We start from the raw sequence: 20,969 nt of genomic DNA, 5'->3' as shown, positions 1-20,969 counted from the left end.
ATTGTACCACGAGTGTACCAACCATCTTATTGTACCTCGAGTGTACCAGCCATCTTATTGTAACACGAGTGTACCAACTACCTTATTGTACCTCGAGTGTACCAACCACCTTATTGTACCACGAGTGCACCAACCACCTTATTGTACCTCGAGTGTACCAGCCATCTTATTGTACCTCGAGTGTACCAGCCATCTTATTGTAACACGAGTGTACCAACCACCTTATTGTACCTCGAGTGTACCAGCCATCTTATTGTACCTCGTAGTGTACCAGCTATGTACCGAGTGTACCAACCATCTTATTGTACCTCGAGTGTACCAGCCACCTTATTGTACCTCGAGTGTACCAACCATCTTATTGTACCTCGAGTGTACCAACCACCTTATTGTACCTCGAGTGTACCAGCCATCTTATTGTACCTCGAGTGTACCAGCCACCTTATTGTACCTCGAGTGTACCAACCATCTTATTGTACCACGAGTGTACCAACCATCTTATTGTACCTCGAGTGTACCAGCCATCTTATTGTAACACGAGTGTACCAACCATCTTATTGTACCTCGAGTATACCAGCCATCTTATTGTACCTCGAGTGTACCATCCACCTTATTGTACCACGAGTGTACCAGCCATCTTATTGTACCTCGAGTGTACCAGCCACCTTATTGTACTCGAGTGTACCAACAATCTTGGGATATGATGAAATATTAGGGGGATGAGTGAGGGAAGGAAGGAGAGTGAGGGAAGGAAGGAGAGCGAGGGAAAGGCGGAAGGGAAGGAAGGAGAGTGAGGGAAGGAAGGAGAGGAGGGAAGGAAGGAGAGGAGGGAAGGAAGGCGAGTGATGGAAGGAAGGAGAGTGAGGGAAGGAAGGAGAGTGAGGGAAGGAAGGAGAGGAGGGAAGGAAGGAGAGGAGAGAAGGAAGGAGAGAGAGAAGGAAGGAGAGGAGGGAAGGAAGGAGAGTGAGAGAAGGAAGGAGAATGAGGGAAGGAAGGAGAGTGAGGGAAGGAAGGAGAGTGAGGGAAGGAAGGAGAGAGGAGGAAGGAAGGAGAGGAGGGAAGGAAGGAGAGTGAGGGAAGGATGGAGAATGAGGGAAGGAATGAGAGAGGGAAGGGAAGGAGAGGAGGGAAGGAAGGAGTGAGGGAGGAAGGAGAGTGAGGGAAGGAAGGGAGAGGAGGGAAGGAAGGAGAGTGAGGGAAGGAAGGAGAGGAGGGAAGGACGGAGAATGAGGGAAGGAAGGAGAGGAGGGAAGGAAGGAGAGGAGGGAAGGAAGATGAGGAGAAGGAGGTGAGTAGGAAGGTGAAAGAAGGAAGCTGAAGGAAGGGGTGAGGATAGGGAGGTGAGGGAAGCAAGGTGAGGGTGGGGAGGGGGGTGGAGGGAGGTAGGGAAGAAGGTGAGGTGAGGGTGGGGAGGGGGGTGAGAATAGGGAGGTGAGGGTGGGGAGGGGGGGGTGAGGGGTATGGGAGGTTACCGGAGTGTTTCCAATTATCGAAATTGCTCTATGAATAACAAATGATTTGTCTGAGTGCACCACCACCCACCCACCACTCGCCACCCATCATCAGAAAATGAGCTAAAGGAGGAGTGTCTTTTTCCCTTTTTCTCTCTCTCTCTTTCTTACTTTAGGGGAAAAAATGAGAGATGGAGAAATAACCTCTTAGGTAAATTTACCTTAGTAATGGGAGGGAGGGAAGCAGTTCATATTTAATTCTTATTTTAGATTAACGTTGATAGTCAGAAACGGGATAGATAGACAGATGGGAGAGGAGGTGGTAGTGATGATTTCAGTTGTTGTTTATATTTAAGGTTTTCAAGGAGTCAGGTCAACTAAGTGATTAACCCCGGCAGTGGGCGACGGTGAGGAGACAGTTAAGTCTTGCCTCTCAAAGATGGTGGAACGCACGACACGCCACCGCCTCCATTGGAAAATTGAAGCCCACACTGTAAAAAATTACCGGGAATATTACAGTGGTTCACTAAAAATCTACGGTTGGCCACCGTAGTTTGTTTTACGGTGATTTTCTGTTAGTTTCGCGCTTTACAGTGACACACCGTCGTCGTCTGCTATGACATTTATGGGCGCACTGTAAATTCTACCGTGGAACACTGGCAACTGGGCTGTCAGTATTTCACCGTAAAATTTACGGTACATTTTTTACAGTGCACCTGCACCCTCACCTCAATGGGTTCCGCCCTGGGAAGAGCACTGCTCACTGTATCGCTCACTACATGACGAACACCTCAGCCAAAACTTTCCTCTTCGTCGACTTCAAGGGAGCATTTGATAAAGCCAACAGTGAAGTGATCCTTTAGGGCCTCACGCACATGGATGTGAAGGGTCCGGGTCCGTTTTCAGGGCCACTACGCTATGATCAGGGACCTTGATCTTGGCACGCCTCAGGGCGGTGTCCTCAGCTCTACACTCTTTAATGTGTAGGGCTGTGTGGATTCCTGAGCGCCAGGCCCGCAGGAAATTCAGGATCCACGACTGGGCCTCCTCCACTAACACTGAGAGCATAGCCATCCTCCCGGGCATTCATGAGGGGGCGGCCTATGCTCGCACTGAACGCCAGAACCTCCTTATAATCAGTGACAGCACTTCTGCGCTAGCGAGGCTCATATTACCCTCCCCCTCCTCCCCGGCCGCCCAACACAGCCGGGCTAGAACAAACTGATGACATCCGTGTCAAGTTTATTTGGATCCCGTCACATATAGGAATAGAACATAAGAAGAACATAAGAAAATAAGGCGTCTGCAATAGGCCGGTTGGCCTGTGCATGGCAGCTCCTGTCGAGAGTTACTACCACTCTCTATCATCCATGAATCTATCCAGCCTCCCTTTGAAACTTTCCAGGGTTCCAGCACTTACTACAAAGTTGCTAAGCTTGTTCCACTCGTCCACCACCCTATTTGTAAACCAGTTCCTTCCTATCTCCCTCCTAAACCTAAACTTATCCAACTTGAATCCGTTGTTCCGAGTCCTATCCTGCTCGGATATTATAAGAACTTTATCTGTATCACCTTTATTGATTCCTTTCACCCACTTAAATACTTCTATCATATCTCCCCGCTGTGACACTGTTGATCGGCTTGCCAAAGAAGCTACACAAGAAGAAGATATTGAAGCCACTCTCGCCCTCTTCCTGAATCATCTCAAGTCTCGCATACACGCCACACAACGAGAAGCATTCGACGAATACTGGACACACCTGAAACAACGGGGTAGCGCCACACTATGCCACTATGACGCTGTAACCGGTGACGACAACCGCCACTACAAAGAGTATCAATCCCTGACTCGATCTCAACAGATTATGTACATGAGACTGCGCCTAGGGTACAGGTACCTATGGGAGTACATTGGCAACCCTGAGCCAGGCCGCACTGTTTGTAAACTTTGTGGCCAACCCGACTCTCACACCCTCTCTCACTACATCCTCACTTGCCCTATGACCTCCTCCTACAGGTCCCCAGCCGTTACCAACACCTCTTCCCTCCCTGTCCAGATATCCTTCCTCCTAGAGACAGGCCCGGCACTGGGGACCTGCCACTCTTTGCCATAAACAGATAAATAAATTGTTCCGGGAACTTTCCGCCCACATACTCATTATTCTCTCACTTCATGTAACTTGCTGACAAAACCTATGACCCTTCAGGCTTTTACGCCCTTAATGCATGAGTCATAAAGGCAAGCATGAATTCCGCATGCTTCCCTGTTGGGAGCTGTAAACGCTTTTGCGCTCCACCGTGCACAGGATGCAAGGGGGTGCCCAATAAACTAGCCCCCTCGCGTAGCAAATTTAAAAAAATTCAAGACGATCGTAGTCCAAGAGAACTGCGAACGTGTTAAACCTTCCTCTTTTGTTTGAGATCTGCGAACGCATTTAAATAATTCACTCTAAGCTAAAAAATACTTACCAAAAATGGATTCAAATTGCCACCTTACCTTACCTTACGGTTAGTAGTTATCATCTTATTAACAAACTAAAGGAGCTACAGTTCCCCAGTTTAATATTTGTTTACTCCTTGAGCACAATGACTGCACACACCCCCGAGTACTGTGCCATCGCACTCAAGGGATTAATTCATCGTATTCAAAGGGTTGGGTGTAAACGGGACTGCCCAGTATGGGCCAATAGGCCCGCTGCAGTTTCCTCCATTCTTATGTTCTTAAGTACTCAAGCTATTAAGTCATCGTACTCAAAGGATCAAGCAATCGTACTCAAGGGATTGTTATCGTACTCAAGGGGCAAAATATCTCAATGGGCTAATTAATGTACTCGGGGCATAGGTATCGTACTCAAGGGGTCAAGTTATCGTACCAAGTGGGCTAATTAGAACATAAGAACATAAGAAAATAAGGAGTCTGCAATAGGCCGGTTGGCCTGTGCATGGCAGCTCCTGTCGAGAGTTACAACCACTCTCTATCATCCATGAATCTATCCAGCCTCCCTTTGAAACTTTCCAGCGTTCCAGCACTTACTACAAAGTTGCTAAGCTTGTTCCACTCGTCCACCACCCTATTTGTGAACCAGTTCCTTCCTATCTCCCTTCTAAACCTAAACTTATCCAACTTAAATCCGTTGCTTCGAGTCCTATCCTGCTCGGATATTATAAGAACTTTATCTATATCCCCTTTATTGATTCCTTTCACCCACTTAAATACTTCTATCATATATCCCCGCACTCTTCGTCTTTCTTTAACCTATCCTGATATGGAAGGTTTCTAAGTCCCGGAATCATTTTCGTCATTCTTCGCTGCACCGACTGTAGTGAATTTATATCCATTCTATAATAAGGGCACCAGAACTGAACCACATAATCGAGGTGCGGCCTGACTAGCGCAAGATATAGTTGCAATAAGACCTCTGCACTCTTATGACTTACACTTCCAGATATAAAACCCAATACTATGTTTGCCTTATTTCGAACATTAACGCACTGTTTTCTAGGCCTTAGGTCCGGGCTTACAAGTACCCCTAGGTCTCTTTCACAAATCGACTTCTCTAGGTTGATGTTGTTAAGGCTGTATACATTGACAGTATTTGTTCTTCCAATATTAAGTACGCTGCACTTGCTGATGTTGAATTTCATTTGCCATTTTTCAGACCACCCCTGCAGTTTATTTAGATCCTCCTGTAATGCATTTGCATCCTGCCCTGAATTAATCTGCCGCCCTATTTTGGTGTCATCCACAAACTTGCTTATGTCACTGCTGATCCCAGTATCTAGATCGTTTATGTAGATTATGAACAAGAGTGGGCCTAGTACTGACCCCTGGGGAACCCCACTGGTTACACGGCCCCACTCAGATTTTACTCCATCTACGCTGACCCTCTTCGTTCTATCGGTGAGCCATGATTTTATCCAATTTAAAACTTTCCCCTCGATACCATGAGCCTTAATTTTTCTCAGAAGCCTCTGATGCGGTACTCTGTCAAATGCTTTGCTAAAGTCTAAGTAAATAACATCGTAATTTTCGTCATTATCTACTACCTCGAAGACTTTCCTAAAAAATGTCAGCAGATTTGTTAGACAAGATTTTCCCTTTGTAAACCCATGTTGAGAGTCGTAGATTAAGTTAACAAAAAATAAAAATGGCTTTACCTTCACACACACACACACACACACACACACACACACACAGTGTTCCTACAGTGCACTCCAAGGAAAAGCACAAACACACAGCAGTGTAATACTGAGTGTGGCTGGATCTGACCTAACCTGACCTGACCTCACGGTTTCACCTGACCTAACCTGAAGGATGGAGCACACCTGCAATGCCCCAACCTTCTGTCCTGGCCACGTGGCCACACACCTGCCCAACAGCATCCAGCCCATACGAGCACGAACTGATTGCTAAAAGAACATAAGAACATAAGAACATAAGAATGGAGGAAACTGCAGCGGGCCTATTGGCCCATACTGGGCAGTCCCGTTTACAACCAACCCCTATTGCTCATATGAGCATCCAACCTATGTTTGAAGCAATTCAGCGTATTCGAGTTAATGATGATATTTGGTAACTTGTTCCATTCATCCACTACTCTGTTTCCAAACCAGTGTTTACCTATTTCACGCCATGTTACTTGTTTATAATCTACATAAACGATCTAGATACTGGGATCAGCAGTGACATAAGCAAGTTTGCGGATGACATCAAAATAGGGCGGCAAATTAATTCAGGGCAGGATGCAAATGCATTACAGGAGGATCTAAATAAACTGCAGGGGTGGTCTGAAAAATGGCAAATGAAATTCAACACCAGCAAGTGCAGTGTACTTAATATTGGAAGAACAAATACTGACAATGTATACAGCCTTAACAACATCAACCTAGAGAAGTCGACTTGTGAAAGAGACCTAGGGGTACTTGTAAGCCCGGACCTACGGCCTAGAAAACAGTGCGTTAATGTTCGAAATAAGGCAAACAGAGTATTGGGTTTTATATCTAGAAGTGTAAGTAACAAGAGTGCAGAGGTCTTATTGCAACTATATCTTGCGCTAGTCAGGCCGCACCTCGATTATGCGGTTCAGTTCTGGTGCCCCTATTATAGAATGGATATAAATTCACTAGAGTCGGTGCAGCGAAGAATGACAAAAATGATTCCGGGACTTAGAAACCTTCCATATCAGGATAGGTTAAAGAAACTTAACTTGCATTCCCTAGAAAGACGAAGAGTGCGGGGAGATATGATAGAAGTATTTAAGTGGGTGAAAGGAATCAATAAAGGGGATATAGATAAAGTTCTTATAATATCCGAGCAGGATAGGACTCGGAGCAACGGATTCAAGTTGGATAAGTTTAGGTTTAGGAGGGAGATAGGAAGAAACTGGTTCACAAATAGGGTGGTGGACGAGTGGAACAAGCTTAGCAACTTTGTAGTAAGTGCTGGAACGCTGGAAAGTTTTAAAAGGAGGCTAGATAGATTCATGGATGATAGAGAGTGGAAGTAACTCTCGACAGGAGCTGCCATGCACAGGTCAACCGGCCTATTGCAGACTCCTTATTTTCTTATGTTCTTATGTTCTTATATCATTTGTAAATCAAGAGACCCATTCCCCAATTATGTAATTGTATATTTTCAGCCTTCCGGCTGCCATGCTCTTTCAATAAAACCGTTAATTATTACACACACACACACACACAGAGCAAAAAAACAACATTCCTCACAAACTAGGAGAAAACATCCATCAGGAAATCAGTAAAAGCTAAATCAATCCAAACGTTGCCACCCCCGCCCCCCCCCCGAAAAAAAAAATAATAATTATCCTGAAAATTTGAGACTCGGGCCCTAGATTAGACAAATGACGTCACACCACACCAGCCCGGCGCGTCGTTAAGTAACAGGTGTGTATAAGGCGTTAAGTAACAGGTGTGTGTGTATAAGGCGTTAAGTAACAGGTGTGTGTATAAAGGCGTTAAGTAACAGGTGTGTATAAGGCGTTAAGTAACAGGTGTGTATAAGGCGTTTAAGTAACAGGTATGTATGGGCGTTAAATAACAGGTGTGTATAAGGCGTTAAGTAACAGGTGTATAGGCGTTGGAGTAACAGGCTAATGTGTGTGTATAAGGCGTTAAGTAACGGGTGTGTATGGGCGTTAGTAACAGGTGTGTATAAAGGCGCGTTAAGTAACAGGGGTGTGTATAAGGCGTTAGTAACGGTGTAAGGCGATTGCCGTAACAGGTGTGTGTATAAACGTTAAAGGCAGGTGTGTATAAAGGCGTTAAGTAACAGGTGTGTCTGGCGTTCAAAGTAACAGGTGTATATGGGCGTTAAGTAACCAGGCGCCTTATAAGGCGTTAAGCAACGGGTATTGTGTATAAAGGCTGATTAAGTAACGGGTGTGTGTGTAGGCGTTATTAACAGTGTGTGCCAAGGCGTTGTAAGTAATAGGTGTGACGTGGCAGGCGTTAAGTAACAGGTGTATATGGGCGTTAATAACGGGTGTGTGTATAGGCGTTAAGTAACAAGGTGTGTATAAGGCGTTAAGTAACAGGTGTGTGTATAAGGCGTTAAGTAACAGAATTGTGAGCGTGTATGGGCGTTCATGCTGGGTGTTTAGGCGTTAGTAACAGGTGTAATGTATAAAGGCGTTAAGTAATGGGTGTGAGCGTGTATAAAGCCGTGGCAAGAGTGTATATAAGGCGTTAAGCCAAGGTGTGTGTGCTGGGCGTTAAGTAACAGGTGTGTATAAGGCGTTAAGTAACAGGTGTGTGTATAAGGCGTTAAGTAACAGGTGTGAGCGTGTATAAGGCGTTAAGTAACAGGTGTGTTTAAGGCGTTAAGTAACAGGTGTGTATAAGGCGTTAAGTAACAGGTGTGTATAAAGGCGTTAAGTAACAGGTGTGTATAAGGCGTTAAGTAACAGGTGTGTATAAGGCGTTGAGTAACAGGTGTGTATAAGGCGTTAAGTAACATAAGAACATAAGAAAATAAGGAGTCTGCAATAGGCCGGTTGTCCTGTGCATGGCAGCTCCTGTCGAGAGTTACTACCATGAATCTATCTAGCCTCCTTTTGAAACTTTCCAGGGTTCCCGCACTTACTACAAAGTTGCTAAGCTTGTTCCACTCGTCCACCACCCTATTTGTGAACCAGTTTCTTCCTATCTCCCGGGTATTAGGTTCAGATTATTAATTGTCTTGTGTCAGGTATTTGGAGAGTTGTAGAGGAGGAGAAAGGGTCGGGTGAGTTAACCGTGTATTATATAGGGTGGGTGAAGAGGAGTTTGTTTATTGGTAGGGAAATGCTTCCAGCACATACGTGAATCAAATCAAATTTTCCACCCAAAAAAAACTTTCCTGGGTAAAAAAAAAAAATCAATAATCTTTCCATTAGTTAAAGTCTTGTCCTCCAGTATATGTTTAAGAATTAGTATTAGAGGAATATTGCAGTGCACAATAATACAGTACTGGGCGTTACCTTAGACGTTAACGAAGAAATATATATTAATTGGGAAGGTAATACAGTTTTAATCAAGTAGTATGGGATATATTCTTATTTATGATTACAATAGAAGCAAATACTTCATATATACCTATGTATGGTCCGTATAAGACAGTACATCTCTATGTGGTTAATTCACAAACTGTAGTACCAATACAAATTTACCTAATAATGGTTCATATATTTATAAACTTGTAGCCTGTGTGTGTGTGTGTGTGTGTGTGTCTGTGTGTCTGTGCGTGTGTGTGTGTGCGTGTGTGTGTGTGTTTTACCCCCAAATACTAACCTCCTCTGCCCCCCACCACCAAGCCAAGTGACTGTCTACTGTGTGTAAAAAAACTGTATTTACACGCGAGTCATTGAACAGTACTCCGTATACCCGATCATTACCTAACCACTCACCCCATCACCCCTTCACTCCATCACCCCTCCACCCCATCACTCCTTCATCCCATCACTCCTTCACCCCATCACCCCATCACTCCTTCACCCCATCACTCTCCCCATCACCCCTTCAATTCCCCACTTCCGTCCCATCCATCCCTTTACCCATCACCCCATCACTCTTCATCCATCAATTCCATCACTCCCTTCATCCCATCACCCCTTTTACCCATCATCACTCTTCCATCCCATCACCCCTTTACCCATCACCCTTCTCACTCCCATCACTCCATCACCCTTCACCCCATCACCCATCACCCCTTCAACGTATCACTCCATCACCACCTTCCTTCTTCACCTCAACATCACTCCATCACCCCTTCACTCCATCACCCCTTCACTCCCATCACCCCTTCCTCCTTCACTCCTTCACTCCAATCACTCCATTACCCATTCAATCACTCCATCACCCATCACCCCTTCCTCCCTTCACTCCATCACCATCACCCTTCACTCCATCACTCCATCACTCCATCACCCCCACCCCATCCACTCCCTTCACTCCATCATTCCTTCAGATTCACTCCATCACCCCTTCACTCCGGCTTCAGCCCATTACCCCTGATCACCCCTTCTTCACTCCATCATTCCATCACCTTCACCCCCATCACTCCATCACCCCTTCACCCATCACCTTTCACCCCATCACTCCATCACCCCTTCACCCCCATCACTCCATCACCCCTTCACTCCATCATCTCTTCATTCACCTTCAATTCACCATTCATCCCATCAACCACATAGTCACCCCTCACAAGACCGCCCATCACCCCATCATCCCACCACTCCACCCATCACCACACTACTCACCCCCATTCATCCCCGCCCATCACCTCGCCACCACCACCAACCCCACCCATCACCCCACTTATCACCCCTACCCATCACCTCTCCACCACCACCACCCATCACCCCGCTACCACCGCCCACCCAACACCCCGCCACCATCCTCCCCTTCAACCCGCCACCACCACCACCCATCACCCCACTACCATCACTTTTTAACCCCTTCACCCCATCACACACACACCACCCATCACCACCACTCAACCCCATCACCCCATCACACACAGGCGCGCCAAGGAGAAACGACTAAAGAAGGACGCTGGTCGCACACGCTGGGGCCAGTACTTCCGCTCAATGAAGAATGGCGGCCGTGAGAAGCGACGGGATGATGATAAGAGTGACGCCGATCTCGACATGGACTCACGTGAGTTTATCATCACTGTCTCTCTCTGTCTGTCTCTCCAATAGTGAAAACTCGCGCACCTAACACACTCTTTTGTTTAACCTTGCCGTCATCATAGTCACTTGATTGAGATGTTTTGGGTAATAATTAACTTGTCGTATATGTGTGCCAATTTTTAAATCACGAGAATATTTTTTTTTTAATAGAAATAGTTGACAATTGGAATATCTGAAGAATTAAGTCTCCCTCCTGTTTATTTCACTTGAAGATTAACCACCCTAATGTTAACCTAACCGAATGCTAGCCTAATCTAATCTAATCGAACTTAACTTAACCTAATCTTGCATAACTAACCAAACCAAACGCTAACCTAACCTACCTCCCCCATGTGGCATTACAATGTTCGATCATCAGGTAAAATAAGCTAGGGTGACTAATCTTCAGGTGATTCTAAAATAACAAACATATGTGTATCAATTTGACCCAAGATTCACCTCCATTATTGCCACCAAATTCTTGCTGTTTCATAAATTCAAGTTTTTTATTAACCATCTCGCTGTAGAGGAGATGTGTGGTGACGAGGCTTCACTCTTACTATAGCTCTTAAGAAACCTTCAGTGTAGGGATCATGGGTGACGCTGTGTGTGTGTGTGTGTGTTAATACTGTATCTCCGTGTACAGGAGACGTTAATACTGAGTGTATGTGTGTATAGGAGACGTTATTACTGAGTGTACGTGTACAGGAGACGTTAATACTGTGTGTATGTGTGTATAGGAGACGGTCAATATGTCTTCGGGTCTAACAATCAATAGCAGCTGTTTAGTTAACTGTGAACCTCTAAGATGAGCTGTGGTCCAACACTCACCTGAGTTGGAGGTATTTACCTTCTGGCACCCGTAGTCACCTTAATACTAGTGGGGCTTTTGGGGGGTGTACTGTATGTATGACAGCAACGTGTCCTGTAATCACACACACACACACCAGCATGTGTGAACCCCCCGATATGAACCTTTAAAAACAGCCCAGTTTAAGCCTGTACAGTGTTGTGGTACTGTACTGTGCTGTACTGTGTTGTACTGTGTTGTACTGTACTGTGCTGTACTGTGTTGTACTGTGTTGTACTGTACTGTGCTGTATTGTACTGTACTGTGCTGTACTGTATTGTACTGTACTGTGCTGTACTGTATTGTACTGTACTGTGCTGTACTGTATTGTACTGTACTGTGCTGTGCTGTACTGTGCTGTACTGTACTGTGCTGTACTGTGCTGTGTTGTATTGTACTGTACTATACTGTACTGTACTGTGCTGTACTGTGTTGTGCTGTACTGTGCTGTACTGGTTGTATGTGTGCTGTGCTGTGCTGTGCTGTACTGTGCTGTGCTGTGTTGTGTTGTGCTGTACTGTGCTTGTGCTGTGGTGTACTGTGCTGTGCTGTGTGTACTGTACTGTGCTACTGTACTGTATTGTACTGTACTGTACTGTACTGCTATGGCTAGTACTATGACTGTACTGTGTGTGGCTGTACTGTACTGTACTGTACTGTACTGTACTGTACTGTACTGTACTGTACTGTACTGTGTTGTACTGTGTTGTACTGTACTGTATTGTGCTGTACTGTACTTTACTGTACTGTACTGTACTGTAGGTAGTCTAGACATAAGTCATCTGTGCCGGCTGCCGCTCATGTTCCCTGTATTTGTCTTTTCGCTGCAGAGCTCGACGCTTGTAAGTACTGAACCTTTCTTGTTTATATCACCCATTGTTAGTTCACACACTGTATAGAAATATTTATATATGTTACGCTAAATAGGGATAATCGCTGATTAAGTTTTAAAAAACAACTAATATTTTTGCCAAATACGGATAACTTTTTTTTGCTAGATTTTAATAGAAATTAATTCGTATGACGTAAAATTTGTTGTTGTATTTAAGACGTCGTTTACCACCATAGCCAACTTATACCTAAAGTATGTTAGGTTAGGTTAGGTTAGGTTTTCAATAAATTATTCATGTGGCTGTATTATGATGATCTAATTTGATCGTCTACTGTACAGCCAGTCACAAGTTAAACAACGATATTCACAGAAATTATCGCTTTTAGGCAATTATCCCTTTTTAGTATTATATATATATATATATATATATATATATATATATATATATATATATATATATATATATATATATATATATATATATATATATATATATATATATATATATATATATTTTTTTTTTTTTTTTTGCCTGCGTGTTTTTATATTACAATCATTTTATTACTGTTATCATCTTTAATAATAATAGTAATCGTAAAGGTAATAAGATTAATAAAATTTTATTATTATTATTATTATTATTATTATTATTATATTATTATTATTATTATTATTATTATTATTATTATTATTATATTATTATTATTATTATTATTATTATTATTATTATTATTATTATATTATTATTATTATTATTATTATTATTATTATTATTATTATTATTATATTATTATTATTATTATTATTATTATTATTATATTATTATTATTATTATTATTATTATTATTATTATATTATTATTATTATTATTATTATTATTATTATTATTATATTATTATTATTATTATTATTATTATTATTATTATTATTATATTATTATTATTATTATTATTATTATATTATTATTATTATTATTAGAATATATATTTTTTTATTTGTAGGTGTCGACTGTACTGTACCTTTACACTTCACACGTATACTGTATAATAACAGCCGTAATGACAGGCAGAAGAGTAAATAAACGCATACAAGAACCAATAAAAGCAAAACTAGTCCTCTTATAAAGAATTAGCACCGAGTATAATAATAATAATAATAATAACAATAGTGACACTACTACTGGGTCGCCCACCAAGGTCTTACGGGATAAAACATATATTTCAAGGGGATAAAATACTGTAGATGATTCGTGCGATGTTTTACGAAAAAACATAATGAAATAAAACAGGTGATTGGTGGTGAGGTTTTTTTTTTCCGAATAAACAAATAATTAAACCAGGTTATTGGTGTTGTTTTTTACCAATACACAAAAAAATAAAACAAGTGATTGGTGCGGGTTTTTATAAATAAACAAATATAAAATAAAACAAACGATTGGTGGTGTGTTTTTTATGAATAAATATAATTAAATAAAACGAATAAATGGTTGGGGATTTTTTACCATGAAAAATAATGAACTTAGTAAAATATGTGGACGTACAAAAAAAAGTATATATATATATATTTTTTACTAATGGACGATAAAATTGACTAAAACTCATAATTAACGTAATTTTTACCAACAGACTTAACAAAAGTAGAAACAGTGTACTTACATTTACTGAAAAATAAAAAACATAAAAATAAAACAACTAACAAAAACAATTAAATGAACAAGGACATTAAATTTAATACACACAACAACAACAACAAAACCATTTAATTTAATATTAAAAACAGACTTCACTATCATCTACCACACCTCATCGCTTCACTATCATCTACCACACCTCATCGCTTCACTATCATCTACCACACCTCATCGCTTCACTATCATCTACCACACCACATCGCTTCACTAGCATCTACCACACCACATCGCTTCACTATCATCTACCACACCTCATCGCTTCACTATCATCTACCACACCTCATCGCTTCACTATCATCTACCACACCTCATCGCTTCACTATCATCTACCACACCTCAACGCTTCACTATCATCTACCACACCTCATCGCTTCACTATCATCTACCACACCTCATCGCTTCACTATCATCTACCACACCTCATCGCTTCACTATCATCTACCACACCTCACTATCATCTACCACACCTCATCGCTTCACTATCATCTACCACACCTCAATGCTTCACTATCATCTACCACACCTCATCCCACATCACCACACCTCATCCTTCACTATCATCACCACCCACCACATCACCACACCTCATCCTTCATATCATCTACCACACCTCATCCTCCACTATCATCTACCACATCATCCTTCACTATCATCTACCACACCTCATCGCTCATATCATCTACCACACCTCATCGCTTCACTACATCTACCACACCACGCTCACTATCATCACCACACCCACTCACTATCATCACCACCTCATCCCCACTATCATCACCACACCATCACTTCTCATCTACACCCCTTCATCATCTACCACCTCATCTCACTATCATCTACACACCTCCCAAATCCCACACCTCATCACTTCACTATCATCCACCTCATCACTTCACTATCATCTACCACACCTCATCGCTTCACTATCATCTACCACACCTCATCGCTTCACTATCATCTACCACACCTCATCGCTTCACTATCATCTACCACACCTCATCGCTTCACTATCATCTACCACACCTCATCGCTTCACTATCATCTACCACACCTCATCGCTTCACTATCATCTACCACACCTCATCGCTTCACTATCATCTACCACACCTCATCGCTTCACTATCATCTACCACACCTCATCGCCTCCTTCCTTTAAACTGGCTCCTAAACCAAAGACAAAAGGTGGAAAAGATGGCAGAAGAAATGCTTGTGGTGGCGTCCATACAACGCCTGGCGAAGATGGAGGGGGCGGGGCCAAGGGGAGGAGGAATGGGTGCGGGGGGAGATGGGAAGTGATGGGGAGCCGCTCCGATAAGCCCATTGGTTCAAAAGAGGAGGAGCTTGTATGGCGGCGCGTGATTGGTCTGTCGCATTAGTGGGAGGGGTCTAAAGATGGGAGCGGGTCTGTGATTGGCTATGGGTGGGCTGGGAGGGGAGAGGAGGGGGTGCTTGAGTGAGGGGAGAGACGCGGGTGTTTGTAATCAATAACAACCCTCACCCTTCCTCCTCCCCCACCTCCCCTCACTCTCCCTCGACCTTTCTGCTGCTGCTACAGTCCCCTCGTTCAGCTAAATCGTACTCCTTTCAGCTAACTATTGTACCGTTCTGCTAATTCTTGTTCCGTTCAGCTAACTTTTGTTCCGTTCAGCTAATTTTTGTTCCGTTCAGCTAATTCTTGTTGCGTTCAGCTAACTCTTGTTTCTTTCAGCTAACTTTTGTTCCGTTCAGTTAACTTTGTTCCTAGCAACTCTTTTTAAACTTGTTCAGCTAACTTTGTTTCAATCTGATAAGTTTTCTTAATCCACCACACACACACACACACACACCCAAGTAAGCAAGTCAATGGGCAGTTAGCTCGTTAAGTCAATTGGGCCATTAATGCAGTCATTTACTCCTTCACTCTCATCCTCCTCCCTAATACCACTCCTCACCTCCAAGCTCCCCACCCCACCATCCCCTCACCTCCAACCCCTCACCCACCTCCTCACCCCACCATCCCTCACCCCACCTCCCCCACCCCACCATCCCCTCACCCAACTCCTCCCTCACCCCACCTCCCCTCACCCCACCTCCTACACCTCACCATCCCTCACCCCACCTCCCTCAACCAACCCTCACCAACCTCCTCACCCCACCATCCCTCACTCAACCCTCCTCACTCCCCACCAACCCTCACCCAACCCTCCCTCACCTCCAACCTCACCCCACCAACCTCACCCAACCACTACCCCACCAACCCCTCACCTCCAACCTCCCTCACCCCACCAACACTCATCCAACCTCCTCACCCCACCAACACCCTCACCCAACCTCCCTCACCCCACCAACCCTTCACCTCCAACTCCTCACCCCACCAACCCTCACCTCCCCTCCCTCCTCACCTCAACCCCTCACCTCCAACCTCCTCACCTCTTAACATCCCCACCCAACCTCACCCAACCTCCCTTCACCCCCACCCAACCCCTCACCTCCAACCTCCTCACCCCACCATCCCTCACCCAACCTCCTCACCCCAACCAACCCTCACTCCAACCTCCTCACCCCACCAACCCCTCACTCCAACCTCCTCACCCACCAACCCTCACCTCCAACCTCCTCACTCCCACCAACCTCACCCCACCAACCCTCACCTCCAACCTCCTCACCCACCAACCCTCACCTCCAACCCTCACCAACCCCTCACCTCCAACCTCTCACCCCCACCAACCCCTCACCTCCTCCAACAACCTCCTCACCCCACCAACCCTCACCTCCAACCTCCTCACCCCACCAACCCTTCACACCTCCCTAACCCTCCTCACCCCCACCAACCTCACCTCCAACCTCCTCACCCCACCAACCCTCACCTCCAACCTCCTCACCCCACCAACCCCACCTCCAACCTCCCCTCACCCCACCAACCCTTCACTTCCAACCCCTCCCCTCACCCCACCAACCCTTCACCTCCAACCTCCCTCACCCCACCAAACCTCATTCCTCCAACCTCCCTCACCCCACCAACCCTCACCTCCAACCTCACCCCACCAACCCTTCACCTCCACCCTCACACCAACCTCACCAACCTCACCCCACCAACCCTCACTCCAACCCCTCACCCCACCAACCCTCACCTCCAACCTTCCTCACCAACCCCCACTCAACCTCCCTCACCACCACCTTCACTCCAACCTCCCCTCACTCATCAACCCTCACTTCAACCTTCCCTCACCTCACCAACCCTTCACCTTCCAACCTCCCTCACCTCACCAACCCTCACTTCAACCTCCCTCACTCCCACCAACCCTCATCTTCCAACCCCTCACCTCACCAACCCTTCACCTTCAACCTCCCTCACTATCAACCCCTCACTTCCAACCTCCCTCACCCCACCAACCTCTTCCAACCTCCTCACCCCACCTTCCCTCAACAAGGTCGTACTAATCGTTTCGTCATCCTCCCCTCACTCACTCTATATTCCTCCTCATTATATTTCTCATCTCCCCCATCCTCCCATTAACTAATTGACTACAGCAACAGCGAATCATCTTTATGGCACTGAAGAGGGAGACAGTCGAGTGAGGGGAGGAGGGGAGAGTGAGGGAGGAGGGAGAGGGAGGGAGACAGTAGAGTGAGGGGAGGAGGGAGAGAGGGGAGACAGAGGAGGGAAGGAAGGAGAGTGAGGGGAGGGAGGAGAGTGAGGGGAGACAGTAGAGTGAGGAGGAGGGAGAGTGAGGGACGAGGGAGAGTGGGGGAGGAGGGAGACTGAGGGAGACAGAGTGAAGGGAGGAGGGAGAGGAGGGAGGAGGAGAGGAGGGAGGAGGGAGAGGGAGGAGGAGAGTAAGGGACGAGGGAGAGTGGGGGAGAGGAGACTGAGGGAGACAGATAGTGAAGGAAGGAGGGAGAGGGAGGAAGGAGAGTGAGGGGAGGGAGAGAGTGGGGGAGGAAGGAGAGTGAGGGGGAGACAGTAGAGTGAAGGGAGGAGGAGAGTGAAGGGAGGAGGGAGAGGAGGGGAGGAGGAGAGGAGGGGGACGAGGGAGAGTGAGGAGACTGAGGGAGACAGTAAAGTGAAGGAAGAGGGAGAGGAGGGGAGGGAGGGGAGACTGAGGGAGGACAGTATGAAGGGACGAGGGAGAGTGAGGACGAGGGTAGAGTGGAGGACGAGGTAGGAGGGAGGGGAGGGAGGGGAGGGGAGTGAGGGGAGAGGATTAGGGAAAGAGGGAAAGACATGATGAGAGAGAGAGAGAGAGAGAGAGAGAGAGAGAGAGAGAGAGAGAGAGAGAGAGAGAGAGAGAGAGAGATTGATGGACTGGAGGGGAGGAGAGGCGCCTTCCACCTCATGGCCTCATGGAAGACGTAGCCAAGTCTTGCAAGGGCAGCAGGCAGAGTAAGGGCTGGTGGCAGAGTAAGGGCTGGTGGCGCAGTAAGGGCTGTGGCAGAGAAGGGCTGGTGGCAGAGTAAGGGCTGGTGGCAGAGTAAGGGCGGTGGCAGAGTAAGGGCTGGTGGCAGAGTAAGGCCAGGCAGAGTAAGGCTGGTGACAGAGTAAGGGCTGGTGACAGAGTAAGGGCTGGTGACAGAGTGAGGGCCGGTAGCAGAGTGAGGGCTGGTGGCAGAGTAAGGGCTGGTGGCAGAGTGAGGCTGGTGACAGAAAGGGCTGGTGACAGAGTGAGGGCTGGTGGCAGAGTGAGGGCTGGTGGCAGAGTAAGGGCTGGTGGCAGAGTGAGGCTGGACAGAGAGAGGGCTGGTGGCAGAGAGGGCTGACAGTGGCAGAGTAAGGGCTGGTGACAGAGTAAGGGCTGGTGGCAGGCAAGGGCTGGTGGCAGAGTAAGGGCTGGCGCAGAGAAGGGCTGGGACAGAGTGAGGGCCGGTGCAGAGTGAGGGCTGGTGACAGAAAGGGCTGGTGACAGAAGGCTGGTGCAGAGTGAGGGCTGGTGGCAGAGTAAGGGCTGGTGGAAGGCTGGTGAGAGGGGCTGGTGGCAGAGTGAGGGCTGGTGGCAGAGGAGGCTGGTGGCAGAGGGGCTGGTGGCAGAGTAAGGGCTGGTGGCAGAGTAAGGGCTGGTGGCAGAGTAAGGGCTGGTGGCAGAGTAAGGGCTGGTGGCAGAGTAAGGGCTGGTGCAGAGGCTGGTGACAGAGTAAGGGCCAGACAGAGGAGGGCTGTGGCAGAGTGAGGGCTGGTGACAGAAAGGCTGGTGACAGAGGAGGGCTGGTGGCAGAGTGAGGGCTGGTGCAGAGTGGGCTGGTGCAGAGAGGCTGGTGGCAGAGTAGGGCTGGTGGCAGAGAAGGGCTGGTGGCAGAGTAAGGGCTGTGGCAGAGTAAGGGCTGGTGACAGAGTAAGGGCTGGTGAAGAGTGAGGGCTGGTGGCAGAGTGAGGGCTGGTAAAGTGAGGGCTGGTAGCAGAGTAAGGGCTGGTGACAGAGTAAGGGCTGGTGGCAGAATAAGGGTAAGGTCTGGTAAGGGCTGGTGGCAGAATATGGTAAGGTCTGGTAAGGGCTGGTGGCCGAATAAGGGTAAGGTCTGGTAAGGGCTGGTGGCAGAATAGTAAGGACTGTAAGGGCTGGTGGCAGAATAAGGGTAAGGTCTGGTAGGGCTGGTGGCAGAATAAGGGTGTAAGGGCTGGTCCGAAAGGTAGGGTCGGGGCTGGTGGCAGAATAAGGGTAAGGTCTGGTAAGGGCTGGTGGCCGAATAAGGGTAAGGTCTGGTAAGGGCTGGTGGCAGAATAGGGTAAGGACTGGTAAGGGTGGTGGCAGAATAAGGTAAGGTCTGGTAAGGGCCAGGCAGAATAAGGGCAAGGTCTGGTAAGGGCTGGTGGCAGAATAAGGGTAAGGTCTGGTAAGGGCTGGTGGCAGAATAAGGGTAAGGTCTGGTAAGGGCTGTTGGCAGAATAAAGGTAAGGTCTGGTAAGGGCTGGTGGCAGAATAAGGATAAGGGCTGGTAAGGGCTGGTGGTAGAATAAGTGTAAGGGTCCGTGAGGGCTGGTAAGGTTTGGTAATGGCTCGAAACTTCTGGTGGCAGAATAAGGATAAGGGCCGGTAAGGGCTGGCAGAATAAGGGTAAAGTCTGGTGAGGGCTGGTGGCCATGGGGACTGCGACCAGCTCTAGGACACAATTAACTGATTGCCTTTTTATAGCTTAAAGGGGGGGAGGGGAGGGGAGAGGGGGGGGGAGGGAGAGGGGAGGAGGGGGAGAGGGGAGGGTAGGAGAGGGGAGGGAGGGGAGGGAGGGGCGAGGGAGGGTAGGAGGAGCGGGGAGGGAGGGGAAAGGGAAGGTGAGAGAGGGGGAGGCAAGACGAAGTGGAAATTAGTAAACATACAAATGACCTCGATAGAAGAGTATTTAGATAATGAAGAAACCTGCGACACACACACACACACACACACACACACACACGGTGGCTAACTCAGGACCAAAAAGTACAGTATATGGCACGGAAAGGGAATATTTATGCCAGGTAACAGTAGAGAAGTAAGGAATACACGGCACACAGAACAGTAACGATATTCTACAGAGGACGTGACAAGGAACAGTAACAAAACTCGTGACACGAAAAACGAGAACACGTGTCAAGGCGGAACACAATGGGTGATCACCTGATGCAATCATCAAATGGCCGGTGGAGATAGTGGTGGAGGTAGTGGTAGTGGAGGTAGTGTGAGTGGGAGGTGTAGTGGGTAGTGGTGGGAGGTAGTGGTGGTGGTGGAGTAGTGGGAGGTGGTGGTGGTGGAGGTAGTGGTGGAGGTAGTGGTAGTGGTGGAGGTAGGGTGGTAGAGTAGTGGTGGAGGTAGGTGTAGTGGTGGGAGGTAGTGGTAGTGGTGGAGTAGTGTAGTGGTGGAGGGTAGTGGTGGTGGAGGTAGTGGTAGTGGTGGGAGGTAGTGTGGGGTAGTGGAGGTAGGGTAGTGGTAGGTGGAGGGGGGTAGGTGGTGGGAGGTAGTGGTGGTGGGAAGGTAGTGGTGGGAGGTAGTGGTGGGATAGTGGTGGAGGTAGTGGTAGTGGTGAGGTAGTGGTAGTG

The 20,969-nt window shown here is 46.7% G+C and overlaps 1 protein-coding gene across 1 annotated transcript in view; it reads left to right on the top strand.

Annotated features, from left to right (window-relative positions):
- The window catches only part of LOC121860205 (LIM/homeobox protein Lhx3-like), a 59,046-nt gene that overhangs the window by 25,188 nt on the left and 12,889 nt on the right, over positions 1-20,969 (top strand). The window contains exons 5-6 of the mRNA XM_042357284.1: positions 10,465-10,601; positions 12,296-12,307. Of these exons, the coding sequence (XP_042213218.1) occupies positions 10,465-10,601; positions 12,296-12,307 (149 nt within the window). The remainder of the gene's footprint in view (positions 1-10,464; positions 10,602-12,295; positions 12,308-20,969) is intronic.

The sequence above is a fragment of the Homarus americanus genome, unplaced genomic scaffold (genome assembly GCF_018991925.1).
Source record: "Homarus americanus isolate GMGI-L3 unplaced genomic scaffold, GMGI_Hamer_2.0 scaffold21914, whole genome shotgun sequence".
Taxonomy (NCBI): Eukaryota; Metazoa; Arthropoda; class Malacostraca; order Decapoda; family Nephropidae; genus Homarus; species Homarus americanus.
This window is presented reverse-complemented; position numbering and strand designations above follow the sequence as displayed.